The 14,868-nt window shown below is 35.1% G+C and overlaps 1 protein-coding gene across 3 annotated transcripts in view; it reads right to left on the bottom strand.

Annotated features, from left to right (window-relative positions):
• Positions 1–14,868, bottom strand: part of LOC145668843 (pancreatic triacylglycerol lipase-like) — a 192,243-nt gene that overhangs the window by 60,652 nt on the left and 116,723 nt on the right. The window contains exons 6-8 of one of the 3 annotated variants that reach the window (XM_081737043.1): positions 5,414–5,557; positions 4,630–4,740; positions 2,006–2,126 (exon numbers count right to left, since the gene is read on the bottom strand). The exons of 1 other annotated variant lie outside the window; for it this stretch is intronic. In XM_081737043.1, the coding sequence (XP_081593169.1) occupies positions 2,006–2,126; positions 4,630–4,740; positions 5,414–5,557 (376 nt within the window). The remainder of the gene's footprint in view (positions 1–2,005; positions 2,127–4,629; positions 4,741–5,413; positions 5,558–14,868) is intronic. One more of the 3 variants, XM_081737044.1, reaches the window with a different exon arrangement.

Below are 14,868 nucleotides of genomic sequence, written 5' to 3'. Positions count from 1 at the left end.
TCATTATGTTCAAATAGGGGTGGAATACACCCCCGTAGTCTTATGTAATTTCTACTGTTTTATGTATTCTCTGCTAAGTTCAAATAGGGGTGGAATACACCCCCGTAGTCTTATGTAATTTCTGCTATGTTCAAATAGGGGTTGGAAAACGAGTTCACCCCTAAAAGGGTGGAAAAATAGGCCAATTGCTATGTTTATAGTTAAAAATAGGGGTTGGAACGAGTTCACCTCTGCTATGTTTCGTAGTCTCTGTCTGATGCGCTATGTTCAATTAAGGGTTGAAGTCTGATGTTCTGCTATGGTAAAATAGGGGTTGGAAAAGTGATCGTAAAAGAGAACGAGTACACCCCTAAAATGGAGGTGGTTGTGTGTTACGTAGTCTCCATGTATTCTCTGCTCTGCTATGTGTTGAAATAGGGGTTGGAAACGAGTTCACCCTTGCCATGTTTCGTAGTCTCTGTCTGATGCGCTATGTTGGAAAATATACCATACTCTTTTACTAGTTCTGTTATGTTATGTAGTCTGATGCTAAGGGGTTGAAAACGAATACACCCTTGCTATGTTTCGTGAAAGGGACGAGTTCACCCTTGCCATGTTTCATAGTCTTAAGTGTTCGTAAAAGGGAACGAGTTCACCCTTAAAAATATGCTCATAAAAGAGAACGGATATACCCTTGTTATGTTATGTGTTCGTAGGGGTTGGAAAATATGCTCATAAAAGGGAACGAGTTCACCCCTTAAAAAGTGGTCATAAAAGAGAACGAGTACAACCCCTAAAAAGTGCTCATAAAAGGGAACAAATTCACCCCGAAAATGGAGGTCGTAAAAGACCGTGGGTTCACGGTGTAAGGTGCTCAATTTCTCAGGGGCTCCTGAGTTGTTCTATGTTGTCCTATTATGAGCCAGATCGATCCATTTTCTACTGCTTATATAGATACACGAAATTTGTTCAAAAAGTATCGAAGCTTCGGTTGGCAAAAATGCATTTATTAACTTGGAAATCCGAAATATTAATCCTCTTCAAAGTTTTCTCCTTGCTAAAGCACACACTTCTCCCGGCGCTCTCATTATTATTGGAAATACTCTTGGAAAGCAGTTTTATTTTTTATTTTTTTAAAGGAGCCTGATGACACACAGGAATGTAGTGTTGGGTTATGAAAACCTGAATCAAATTTCGCGGACACTCTCCTCATGCTCAAATTCTCGTTCAAAATTGAATGTACCGATCAGATTGAATGGTTTCTGCTTGGATATCGGCAAGCTTTTGGCAATATTTGATGCAATATCGCTGCTCAAGTTTTTCTCTCAATTTACAAGAAACTGAAATCCGACGACCGCTCTCTATACGTCTTCACTCGTTGGCCGACTGCCAGCGACTGACTCTTTCTAAGGGCAGGAAAAAATTCACGACTGCGCATAAGTGTCTTCATTTACACTGAAGAAGGTCTCCCGCGCTCCATTGTTACGCAGGAAAAAAGTAAGGTGCGATAATTTTTGAACACACCTTGTATATACTTAAAAATAAATAAAATAAAATAAAATAAAATAAAATAAATCATTTCACTTATTAATAAAATAAATAATATTAAACTTAGACATTGTTATACATATTATAGCAATAAATTCGCGATTATGTGCATCCAGTTAGTCAATTGAGAGTACAAAGTGAATCATCTGTTTTACTTATTTTATAGCGTTAATGTTATTTATTTTAAAAAAAAGTATATAATTTTCTAGTATAAATGATCATTTGCTGTAAGTATTAAACAAGTTTAATAAACATACAGTATGTCAGAGTAACTTCCTTTCGGAGCCACGATATCGTTTGGGAGAGTAAAACCCCACTCCCCTCTTCCCAGGCTACGTCCGTGTGTAATATTTATCTATTATTTATGTTTTAACATTTATACATAGTGAAAATTACATTAAAACAGAATGGGAATGAGCATGACTCCCAATAAATAAATAAATATATTTAAATAAATAAAATCAACTGCCTCACTTACTTGAGAAGACCAAGTCCTGGTAGGGGTTCCTCGTACCCCCAGATGTTACACTTGGACCTCACAGCTTCCGCGAAATACTCAGGCGCCCTTCTGTGGCTACATGTGATCACGTCTGTTAGAACTGTATGAAGTAGACAAATATATATATATATATATATATATATATATATATATATATATATATATATATATATAGATAGATAGATAGATAGATAGATAGATATATAAAATAAAGAAATTTCATTCATTATTTGCGGTTTTTACACAGACAAGTGAGAAAGATCTGTTATTCGAACAATGCCGTGTTGCACAAATATACGGAATCCACGTGTTTACTACGGAAATCTGTACAGAGCATACGTTACCTATATACGTTACGTACGTACTGCCTTTTCCTGCGTAGATATTACATCATGCAGTTGAAGAATGTGACATTTAACAGTTTTCCCCATGTTACATACGTCAGCTATATGTTACATCTGTATGTGTGATTCTTACTGCCTATATACATTTCTTTGTTTCATACGGAAAGTACGTAGATGGAATACTTATACGGGAATATATAGATATAAAACATACGTTTTCAGTTATATGCTTGCTGGAGAATGTTACCTTTAAGTTCAGAAATTACATGATTTACGCATGTAACCTATGTTTTTACATAAGCCACGTATTTTTTCTCTCTGTGTAGTCTTATTCCACAAAAAGAGACGAGACGTGACAATAAATAAGGTTTTCCAGTCTTGTCTTTTTTTTTTTTGTGGAATTATTATCTCATCTCGATCCTCACAAAAATTTTCTCGTCTAATGTCGGAAATTTCCTGATCTCTTTTAAAATTTTTGTACAAAATTTAAGCCTAGTTTTCTTCTTAATTTCATATGGAAGTTGTCAGAATCCTTCGGTGTCCCGAGAGTTCCACAAAGAGTGGGATAAAGCAACACTTAAATTGTTTTTATTGACTAGCATATTTTTAAACGTTGATAAATGTTCATCATTGTGTTTGTACAATTAATTTATCAATTTAGTTTTTTTTTTTAACAAACTATGAATCATGTAACAGTAAAACAATGTCTGACTAGTGAAATCTGTTGGGTAAACTAATATGGCGCACGAGATTCGAAAAAATTCTCGTCTCGATTCGAATTTTGAAAGACATTTCTTGTCTAGCGCAATACTAATGTTTATTTATAATTTCTGTTAAAGCGTATTTATTAAAGTTAAACCATATTTATTATTGGAGTATATTGCGTAATGATCTGTCTATTTTTAAACTTTGATAAATGCTCTTTAATTGTATTTACAACTGTTTTATCATTTAATAGTTTTAATTAATACTTTATCTCGATGTGGTTAAAGTCTGTAGACGATACACATTTCATATCACTAACAAGGACAGATTTCGATTCGGGCAAGAGTTTTGATTCAATATTGCTGACTTGAGTTGATTTTAGTTTAGCGTCCCTTTCAGCAACGAGGCTATATGAGACGTGGACCTACTGATTAACTTGGAATCCGAAGCACATGAGCTCCCGCTGGGAATCGAACCCGGGTCTCCCACGCAAGAGGCGCGTACTATTGCTGACTTGAAAACATACGTAAACTTGATTCGACCACGTAACGTATCATTTGTTCTTTACAAGGTTGGAAACTTTTAGCAAGGGTTTCAATTGGTGACACTTGATTTGACTGAAAGAGGGGGGGAAAAATCTCTTCAAAAATGAATATGGCGTAAATTGGGAAATCAATACCATCATAAATTTGTATCTTATTATTCCAACCAATGTCCGAGAGCATCGTGTTTAGCGATACCGTCGCTTCGAGAAAGTTACTCCACTGCGTTTTCAGTCATAATAATATTCTAACGTATAGACACCTACCTACGTAATTATTTGTTGCACAGTCTAGATACTTTGCAGTTTGCAGTTCTTGTCAGTAATGACCGGGGTGCCCGGGTGTGCATTCTGGACAAGAAACCCATGTTCAAACAGAAATATTTATGAGATATTTTATTCTTTGTGTCTATTGTGCTATTACTTCTACATTTACTAGATAACGTTATTTTCTGAAAGAAAGTTTGGCTTCCTTCAGTCAAAGCAAGTATCACAAATACTGCAAAACCTCAAAGAAATTTTAACCCTGTTGAGGGCCTAAAATGAAATATTATAGGGTTAATTGATTTTATGACCCTCATCAGATGATCTGATAGTCGCTGTTGTGTACCAATTTTGAACCAGAACTTCCTGTTGAAACCGAAATACTGCCCTCCCCTTTTAAGGAATGCTTATAAGCATGCGGTCAAAAATACTATATTTTCGTAGTAGAGTGAGTACAAAATATTATTTCATTGGTACCGTTCTTTTGTATTTGAAGAAAGAAAACAGTTCTTGTCTTATTAATAGCTCTAAATCAAAATTTGTCATTTTCAGATGAAAGTGAATCGTTGAAATGTCTACGATGTTTGAATCGTATGCTTACACAGTTACATGTAATAGGAAGTAACATGAAATCTTTCAGAGTATTTTACTGTGGAAAGTCAACATTAAAAACTGTACTTACAAGCAATGGGAACTAATAGGAAATCTCTCAAAGTATTGATCTGTGGAATATTAAATACTATACTTACGCCTAATGGGAAGTAACAGAAAATCTGTCAGAGTATGCACTTGTGGAATTTCAACATTAAGTATGCAACCAGGTTGTGTTTGGCCACCATTCATGTAGAAATCCACGTGGCCTACAACAAAGAAATAAACACAATATCAATGAAGTATAAGGTTAATGCCATCACCCTGTGGTACGCATTATTAAGGAATGTAACATCCTTTAACGCGAGAGACTATGTCACTAACGGTATCTATAATCACTGGACGAATATCGGTAATGTTCTTTATTAGGTATGTGCATAAAAATTATTAATTTATACACACACACTTCGATTTGGATATATTATTTTTAGAGAAAAGTAGAGCTGTGTGTATGGGTTATCAGAGACACTGATCGAAGACAAAATGACATGTTAGACTAAAGATGACGTGTACATACACGTTTCAGATTAAATTTTCCAGCTTAACGTCTCACGATTATACCCTTTAGGCTAAGAGAGACAGATGATTAAGGCAAATTAATGATGTTGGCAGAATCGGTGGAATGAGAATGTGGGAGGAAACGGGAGTGAACCTAGAAAACTCATAAACTTACTTGGTCAGGGGTCGAACCAGGAAACCCACATGTGTGTTTTCATGAAACATTAAGAATTACTCCTGTTGGTATGCATTGAAATTGTTGAAGGGTAAGACAATAAAACTCTTTAATAATAATAATAATAATAATAAAACAATTGGATCGCTTCTTTAATATAGAGCATTATTAGTAAAATATGGTCCTTAGAAAATATACTACTCACTCACCAGCCCTTGAAATCATTCCAAAACCAAAAAGCGGTATCAATGGTAGTGCATTTGTATGCATAACATCCACAAATTTAGCATCACTTGGGTCTATTCGAACTATTGTATCTGCTCCCTCGAATTCAGGTTGAGCTGGATCTAAAGCTGAAACAAGTTAGATTTATTTTATATATATATATATATATATATATATATATATATATATATATATATATATATATATATATATATATATATATATATATCGTATTTTAAAGTTACTATCCAAATTCTTACATTTGTAATTGCTGTATTCTCGCTTGATTTTCCGTCAAATTATGTATATATATATACACACACACACACACACACACATATATATATATATATATATATATATACCGTGTATATATATATAAATTTAAGGATTGTGGCTTTCAGTCGCTGAAGATAAGTAATTGAGAACTTACTGCATTATTGTGTTTTTATAATGTTTCCTGGAATGGGAACGAAAACGTTTGTATATACAATTCTAAATATGCATAATTTTGAAAACTGTTACAATTTTGTATTTTATAACCGTACTTTTTAAAATATTTGATCAATTAGTTTTTCAGAGTGCATAGATTTAAAAAAAAAATCTCATAGTCCAAAATAGCTGACTGTCATTAGCCATAATCCTGAATTTCTTACTACATTAAAGGTACAACAAGTTGGTCATTCTATAATGTAACTAAGAAAGTTCTGTCGCTTTTTTACCCACCGCCTTCGGACACAGATATGTTACCTAAGGTGTTCTGGAAGATCAAAAATAGTCCCCAGAAGCATCGACGACCTTCTTCCAATGTTCTGGAAGACCATGGATTTCATCGCGGTAGAACTTGGGCCGTCAAGCGAAGGCGGTATCAAGTGCATTTTTCACCTCTACTAGGGATTTGAACTAGCGTCCTCTAAGGTGATTGTCCAAGGAATGGAACAGGTGATAATCGGACAGTGCAATGTCCCAGGAGTTTTCCATCCAAGGCGTAGAATGGTGTCCCGACTCATCCTAGCCATGTGGGGCTTAGCGTTGTCCTGTAACAAGAGGACTCCTTTGTAATTCAGAAGTGCTGGCTCCAGAGTTTAGAGTTATTCTTGAACACGGCTCAACTACTGACAGTATACAGTTGCATTGATGCTCTGACCAGTTGGTATGAGTTCCCGATGCACGATGCTACGAGCACTCTACCAAAGACACGGAGGACAGAAGGTTGTGCAGTGTTAATTTCGTCTGTTTTGAAACCGGTTCATGGGATGTTAATTAATGATGACGGGGCCGTAGAGCTTCATACAGGACCTACTTCTCATCACATGCCAACACCCTGTCCAGAAATGGCTCCTTTCTCAGACAAGACAGCAAAGAAACATAGATGTCTACCTTCTGGTCCGGCGTCAAATCATGTGGATCCCATCGATCTCACTTGTAGTGCTTCCAAAATTGATGGAGGTGCTACCGAATGGTTTCCCCACTCACACTCCATTCTAGTCCCAGTTCTTCACATGTCTGGCCACTCTTCACCTCAATTGCTGCCTGAAGATCTTAATTTTGTAGATGTGTTGATCTTCTGGCACGTGGTGGGTCTTCGAGTGTTTCGTCCTTAAACTTCTTAAACCAACGGAGGACTGTTCTCGTAGCCACGACATCTTCACCAAAAGCCTGGCATATCTGCAGCGGCGTTTGACCCCAGTTTGAACTCGTACGACACTCGTACACTTGACGCTCGTTTGAACTCGTACCCTTACGACGCTCTGTGGAGGTCCCATGTTCACTCTGTCCTTACGCAACTTCAGTAGTAAACAGACAAACTATTCTACAGGTACCGTTATGTTTATATTTAATTAGAAAGTCTATATCCTATAATGGGATGTGTTGGCAGACGGTGGGTTAGGTCATTAGGGTTTGATGACATGCTTACGTGTGTTTGGAAAGTTCTTATGTTTTTTTTAGTTGTGATGACATGTATGTATTGTTGGAAAGGTCGTGTTTTCTTTTTCGAGTCTGTATACGTGTCTGTACAGACTCTATACTGGATATTTTTAAAAATAATAATGGAAATTTGAATTAAATCTGTTGATATGATGATACGTCATTCTGTATCACTTACTTCCGTATGAGTGATTAAATTAATAATCCGTAGTAGTAATTAAATTAATAATCCGTAGTAGTGATTAAATTAATATCTATATTCTCCTAATAAATTAGTCGGAAGAAATAAGATGTTGGAACAATATGTGAGAGAATAAATTGTTTTTTTTATATTGCCTCGCTTTACAAAGAAAGCTCTTAAAAGTATATAGAAAGTGGGAACTTGCAAAATAAATCGTTTGCTGTGCAAACTAGTTGTTAACTTTAATTGATTGCTTCTTATTTTATATTCTCCTAATAAATTAGTCGTAAGAACTTATTTTGGGAGGAAACCATTTTATTAGAAGCTGAGAACACTTACAGTGTGTAAAAGTTTATGTGATACGTACTGGGATCGAACCCGGGACCCTTAACACCAGAGGTGAACACTGTATTGTACTGGGATCGAACCCGGGACCCTTAGCACCAGAGGTGAACGCTGTATTGTACTGAGAATGAGCCTGGGACCCCAAGCACCAGAGGTGAACACTGTATTGTACTGAAAATGAACCTGGAACCCTTAGCACCAGAGGTGAACGCTGTATTGTACTGGGATCAAACCCGGGACCCCCCAAGCACCAGAGGTGAAGGCTGTATTGTACTGAGAATTATTGCAATCCTCACATGTAAATTGGCGAGAGAAAAAAACATATGGGAAATACGAAGTGTGTGTGTATGATTTGAATAGTTTATTTATTTATTTTGTTAATATTCATCGTTTTAATGATTTGTTTATTCCTTATAGTTAACTCCGTGTTTACAGCCAAGTTTGAAATACGGAGTGACTGAATTGTTGTTCCGTCTCTCACAGATGCCGAGCTTAGAATGAACACAATTTTATTTTTGTAAATGCCATTACTTCCGGGTCACTGCCTTATACGTGTTTTCCCTTTGCTTACGTTAGAACTTTGAGTGGTGACACACATATATAGAGTGTCAATGCACTTTCTAATTTTATTTCCGCTTGTCAATATGTACTGAAATAACCTTAGACGCTTCCCCCTTGACCGTGAGAAAACTGTCTGGCAACATACTGAAATATTTTTCCATTAACTATGGTTGTCACTGCGATACTTATCGGCAGTGATGAAGAAGACAGATAGAAATTTTATGTTTCTTCCCTTTTACAAGATGTTTTGGACAAACACGTAAATGTATTTTTGTGGCAATATCTGATTTTGGCAATGTGAAAGTGATACATGTAAGCATTTTCCTTAATTAGCTGAGAACCGCACATTCCCACAGGGGACCAATGTCGATACCCTGTCTGAATGAAATTTCTCCAGCGGTTGATGAAGTTGTAAATAAGAAATTTTTAGACTTCTTGGTGTAGCAATGAATAAACGATGTTAGCGGACATGATGACTTTATTTATAATTAATGAAATCGGGTTGAAAACCTGATGAAAACATGATGCTTGGGGGAGGGACACATTGAAATCCTTATATATATATATACTATTGAAATAAAGTTTATTATTATTGTTTTTTACACAGTTATATAGTGCGTGTTGAAAAACTTTATTTGTGTGTTTATTGAACTTTTTTCGTCAGTGATTTTAACAGAACGAACTCTGATTTTTAAGGTGAGAACTTTTTAAATGCTAAACTGACATGTATTATTCACTTAATTATAATGAAAGTTTTTTTGAATAATTATTGATAAACTACACGAGTTGGTTTTGAGAAACATTGTCGGGGAATAAACCTACGACCATTTTGTAATCATGCAAGAGGGATAAGATTTCAAGTGTTTGCAATCTATTACTAAAGTTATTATTATTATTATTATTATTATTATTATTATTATTATTATTATTATTATTATTATTATTATTATTATTATTATTATTATTATTTCATTCTTTCACTTCATTAGAAGCTCATTGTAAAAAATATCATGTTCGAATAATATGTGAGAGAGAATAAAAGATACTCTCCTAATATATTTAACGGTTCGCTTCTTATTAATTTAACCTCTCGTAATAAATTACTCGGAGCAAATTGTATTTGCGAACATATTAAAAATGTGAACCTACAAATAATTTCGAAAATATTTTAAAAAATTGCGAACATATTAAAAATGAATATACGGCTATGTTTCCCTTAAGAACCACCATTATGATTTACCAAGGGCTAAAGACGGACCATTTACTTGTAGAGTTTTATTTGCTTAATTATAGTATGCTTAATTACAATATGTTTGATTCATTTGTTACGATTTTTTGACTGTTATACCGATTGTGTACTGAAACATGATCACTTTAAAATCAGTTATACCTAATATATATATATATATATATATATATATATATATATATATATATATATATATGTACGTTGTACAGATGGGACTTGAACTGTTTAAGTAAGATCATTTGCCAATAGATGGCATAAAAGTACGCTTTGGCAACATAGCTGATAATCTTTTAGGAAGGCAAATGTTTGAACTAAGACTAGTATTTGCAGAAAGAAATGTTTTAGTCTTGGGGAGGAGAGGGAGCGCTTTTCCCCACATTATAATTTAAATTATCGTGTTTTAATAGTAAATATTACTGAATGTTAGTTATTTGCGGGGTTGGTAGCCACATACCGCATACAATAGCTTTAATGTTAAGAAAGAGAGAGAAAGGACGGACCCCCTAAATATATTGGTTATTGAACACTGTCTTTTGATTTGCAAACTTGTTGTGCATTCTTGAAGCAAAATGAAATGATGTAGTCCTATTTGTAGCATATTCCTCAATGAAGGGGCTTTTGCCTGTCAGATAGATTGCCTAGATTTTAACAGTATTATAGCAAAAGAGAATTCCGTACGCCTATTGTAGCACGTACCTATAACTAGCGGGGGCCCCTTAGTTATAGGCGACCCTAAATTTAAACAGTATTGTATTACAAGGAAATTATGTAGTCCTATTCGTACTATATCCCTCTAAGTGGCTTTTGCCTCTGAGATAGATTGCTTAGATTTTAGCAGTATTATAGCAAAAGGAAATTATGTACTCCTATTCGTACTATATCCCTCCAACTAAGTGGCTTTTGCCTCTCAGATAGATTGACTAGATTTAAACAGTATTATAGCAAAAGGAAATTATGTACTCCTATTCGTACTATATCCCTCCAACTAAGTGGCTTTTGCCTCCCAGATAGATTGCCTAGATTTAAACAGTATTGTATTACAAGGAAGCGAATTGAAATTATGTAGTCCTATTCGTACTATATCCCTCCTACTAAGTGGCTTTTGCCTCTCAGATAGATTGCCTAGATTTAAACAGTATTATAGCAAAAGGAAATTATGTACTCCTATTCGTACTATATCCCTCCAACTAAGTGGCTTTTGCCTCTCAGGTAGATTGCCTAGATTTAGCAGTATTATAGCAAAAGGAAATTATGTACTCCTATTCGTACTATATCCCTCCAACTAAGTGGCTTTTGCCTCTCAGATAGATTGCCTAGATTTAGCAGTATTATAGCAAAAGGAAAATTACGTACGACTATTGTAGCACGTAGCTATAACTGGCGGGGGGTCCTTCCTCTTAGTTACGGGCTCACTTAGATTTAAACAGTATTGTATTACAATGAAGCGAATTGAAATGATGTATGGGTATTCCTAATATGTTTCTACAATTGTGTGTGGCTTTTGCCTCCCAGATAGACCATCATAGATTTTAATAGTATTGTATTACAATAAAGCAAAAGGAAATTATGTACGCCTATTGTAGCACGTAGCTATAACTGGCGGGGGGTCCTTCCTCTTAGTTACGGGCTCACTTAGATTTAAACAGTATTGTATTACAATGAAGCGAATTGAAATGATGTATGGGTATTCCTAATATGTTTTTACAATTGTGTGTGGCTTTTGCCTCCCAGATAGACCATCATAGATTTTAATAGTATTGTATTACAATAAAGCAAAAGGAAATTATGTACGCCTATTGTAGCACGTAGCTATAACTGGCGGGGGTCCCTTAGTTATAGGGGACCCTAGATTTTAACAGTATTATATTATAGCAAAAGGAAATTATGTACGGCTATTTCTACCATGTTTTACCAACTGATACCGTGTCTCCCATTAGTTAGTCCCTACAATTGCGGTTTTTTCTGAATAGGTAATAACATGATGATAATTATGTTTAACTGAAGGATCATATGTGTTGGTGGGTCCCCCTTAGAGATTTGTAATATAATGAACGTATGGTGGTTTACTGATAGAAGAAGAATCAACTATGCCCTCACAAACTATGTTTTATTAACAGAACACAACTGCGAGAAGGGTTTTTGGTACTTATTTAATGCTATTAGTAGTATTTTACGGATAAAAAAGAAATATATGTCATACTTTACCTTTAAAATATAAATAAATATATTCGTGACTAATAACAAAATACCTCAACACAGCACACGGTGGTAAACTAAACTAAAGTTAATTTAAAATTCTATCGCTAGGTGTCACTGTTAGTGGTGGGAGGGGGGAGAACACTTGATAGAACATGATATAACATGTGTTTGATGTGTACGCTTATCATTTTTTCTTACGTCGGCGTGCGTTAAAAATCACAGAGAAAGCTTTCCTGATTATTAAACCTATTTTATTAGTATTAAATAAAGTATACAGGATTATCACTATATTTATTGAGGCCTGTTTTATTACAGACATTGAAGCTGTGCTAAGCGTTGTGGTGCTAGCAATTATATTAAAAGTACCGACTATCCCAGTTGAGATTTCTTCTTCTTCTTTTTTGTGGATTGTGAACGGAGAACTAAGCCTTGAAAGGTATGTATTTCTTATGGTTATTATGATTTTTTTTAAAAAAGAAAGAAATTATATATTTTTTAATTGTACTTGACTTGTATTTAACCAATATTAATGAACAAAGAGAGACTCTCTCTCTCCCTCTCTCCCTCTCTCTTTCTCTCTTTCTCTCTCTCTCTCTCTGTGTGTGTGTGTGTGTGTTTGTGTGTGTGTTTGTGGATATTTTAATAGAGTAGTTTATAATACAATATAAGTGAATATATTTACTGATCTTTCATAAAGTAACTTGATTGATTTCTATTTACATATCAATAATTAACTAAAGATGATTAATTTTTTCTTTTATATGATATTATTATGTGAGCGTTGCTTAAAAGAAGTATTTATTTGATCTTTTTTTTATTAAAGTGGAGTTGATTACTCAAAATAGTTTTTCTTTGTTTTATTTTTAGATGGATTTCTTCTGCCCGACTGAAGAATTAAATATGATTGATGAAATCTACCTGCAAGAGGTCTCGCGCGGTCTCAACGAGTACCCTAGGGTTTTTAGTACGTGGAAAGCCATTATGGAATTAAACAGACTTGGCCATAGGGGATCGGTGAGATGCGAAGCCATATTGCGGACCCTTCGTGTCTTTGAAGGTAATGATATACTACTTCTCCAGCACTGTGTAAGCAGTGCTGACGTACTGGATTTGTTTGTGTACGGTTTTTTCCGTAGTAAAGAATCGTATGAATTGGCTCTAGATAAAGTTATGTATTTATTAGCTTGTGGGGAAGGTCAGGTAGATACGATAAATGATACAGAGTTATCTGAGTTTTTTGATTTTGGCTCGCGATTTGTTTTGGAACCATGCTTAATCCCATCTGAAAATAATAATAATGCCATAGTCATGACCCCTCAAGAAACTCATAACTTGAGTCCTAATAATTTATATTTGTTATCAAATAAAGATTTAGCTTTCGTAAATGATAAAGCAGATGGGATTGGCAATTTAAATTCCGTTGAATTACCAATTGAAGAAGAAATGAGGAGTTTGGTTGAAAATGAGGACAATGCTGTGGTTATACCCACGCAACAGGTCCAGGGAGAAAATCCTGTATACAACCCAGCTCAATATTGTGTACAGGATAATCATGACTGTGGGAACCAATTGATTTTTTCTCCTCAGCCTGGACCGTCATCTGCTAGTGTCCCACCAATGGTTGGACATGGCAACATAAATAAGAATAGTACAAGTAGTACTACTGGTAGTCATAATAGTGGTAGTACAAGTGGTAGTAGTAGTGATAATAGTCATGGCGGGGATAATCAAAGAAATAGTAATTTCGAAGTTGTAAGACGAAGCAGACAAAGGTTTCGTAAGTTTCATCCTACGGGCCATGAAATTGTCGTCAGACCTGTGGGTGATGAAAGGAATATTAATAACCCAGAGGCCTATATCGAAAGTTTAATCGATTTTGCGTTGGAACATGTGATCTCCAATGCACGCCCCATGGACTACATTGGTTTATACGTTGAAAGTAGTAATAGTACTAATAACAAACCAGTGTATGTGCCGTTTAGAAGAAAGGACAATTTCACGGCTAGAACAGTCCTCACTTCAATCGAACGTGTACTAAATTCGAATGAAGTGTTCCTTTTAGGGGAAGAAGTATTGTTTCGATTCCATATAGCAGAGAATTTGCACGGACAAGGAAGACCTAATGCAATGAGTGCTGTCCAAAAATATTGCAAATACCAAGATTACTTGGAAAAGCGATTAATTCGCATTGAAAATAAGAATATGTACTGCCTCCCCATGGCCATAATATATGGAATAACAAAGCATACCTCAAGTAGTAAAGTTTTATATCATTTAAAAACAAGAGATTACAATAAGTGGCTTTTTAAAGCAGAAGTTCTCTGCGAGATGGCAGGAGTTAACGTTAAAAGTAAGCAAGGTTGTGACATCTCTGATTTGGACCTCTTTCAAGCATATTTGAAAGGGGAATATCAAATCGTTGTTTATGAGGAGGTTGAAAAGAATAATCGGGAATATATAGTACGTTACCCGGGAGAACATGCAGAAAATAAGATTTTTATCCTATATCAAAGAGGTAACACTATTGGTCATTTCGAACCCATTCGTAATATTACAAGTTTTCTTAGCAAACGGAGTATTGTTATTATTGTTTGGAAAGTTATGATGAAAGATATGTGGCACACAAGTGTAAAACTCGTTGTACTTTTTGCGAACATACTCACGAACGGGACTATACTGCAAACAGAATTAAATGTAATGCATGCAATAGAGAGTTTGCTGAGGGTGCATGTTTAAACAACCATGTGGCACGTAATAAAGCGGCTAAATTCGTATGTGATAATGTAAAGCTCTGCATCGATTGTGGTATCATCTTTGATAAGAAGGGGCGAAAATCTGAACACATGTGTGGTGAACATTTTTGTTCAACGTGCTGTGCATATGTTGATACAAATCATACATGTTTTGTTCAGAGACAGCAACCTGTTCATACGGAAAGGTTTATGTACATCACCTATGATGTAGAGACGATGTTG

This window comes from Thermobia domestica, chromosome 13, assembly GCF_964235325.1.
Source record: "Thermobia domestica chromosome 13, izTheDome1.hap1.1, whole genome shotgun sequence".
Classification (NCBI taxonomy): Eukaryota; Metazoa; Arthropoda; class Insecta; order Zygentoma; family Lepismatidae; genus Thermobia; species Thermobia domestica.
This window is presented reverse-complemented; position numbering and strand designations above follow the sequence as displayed.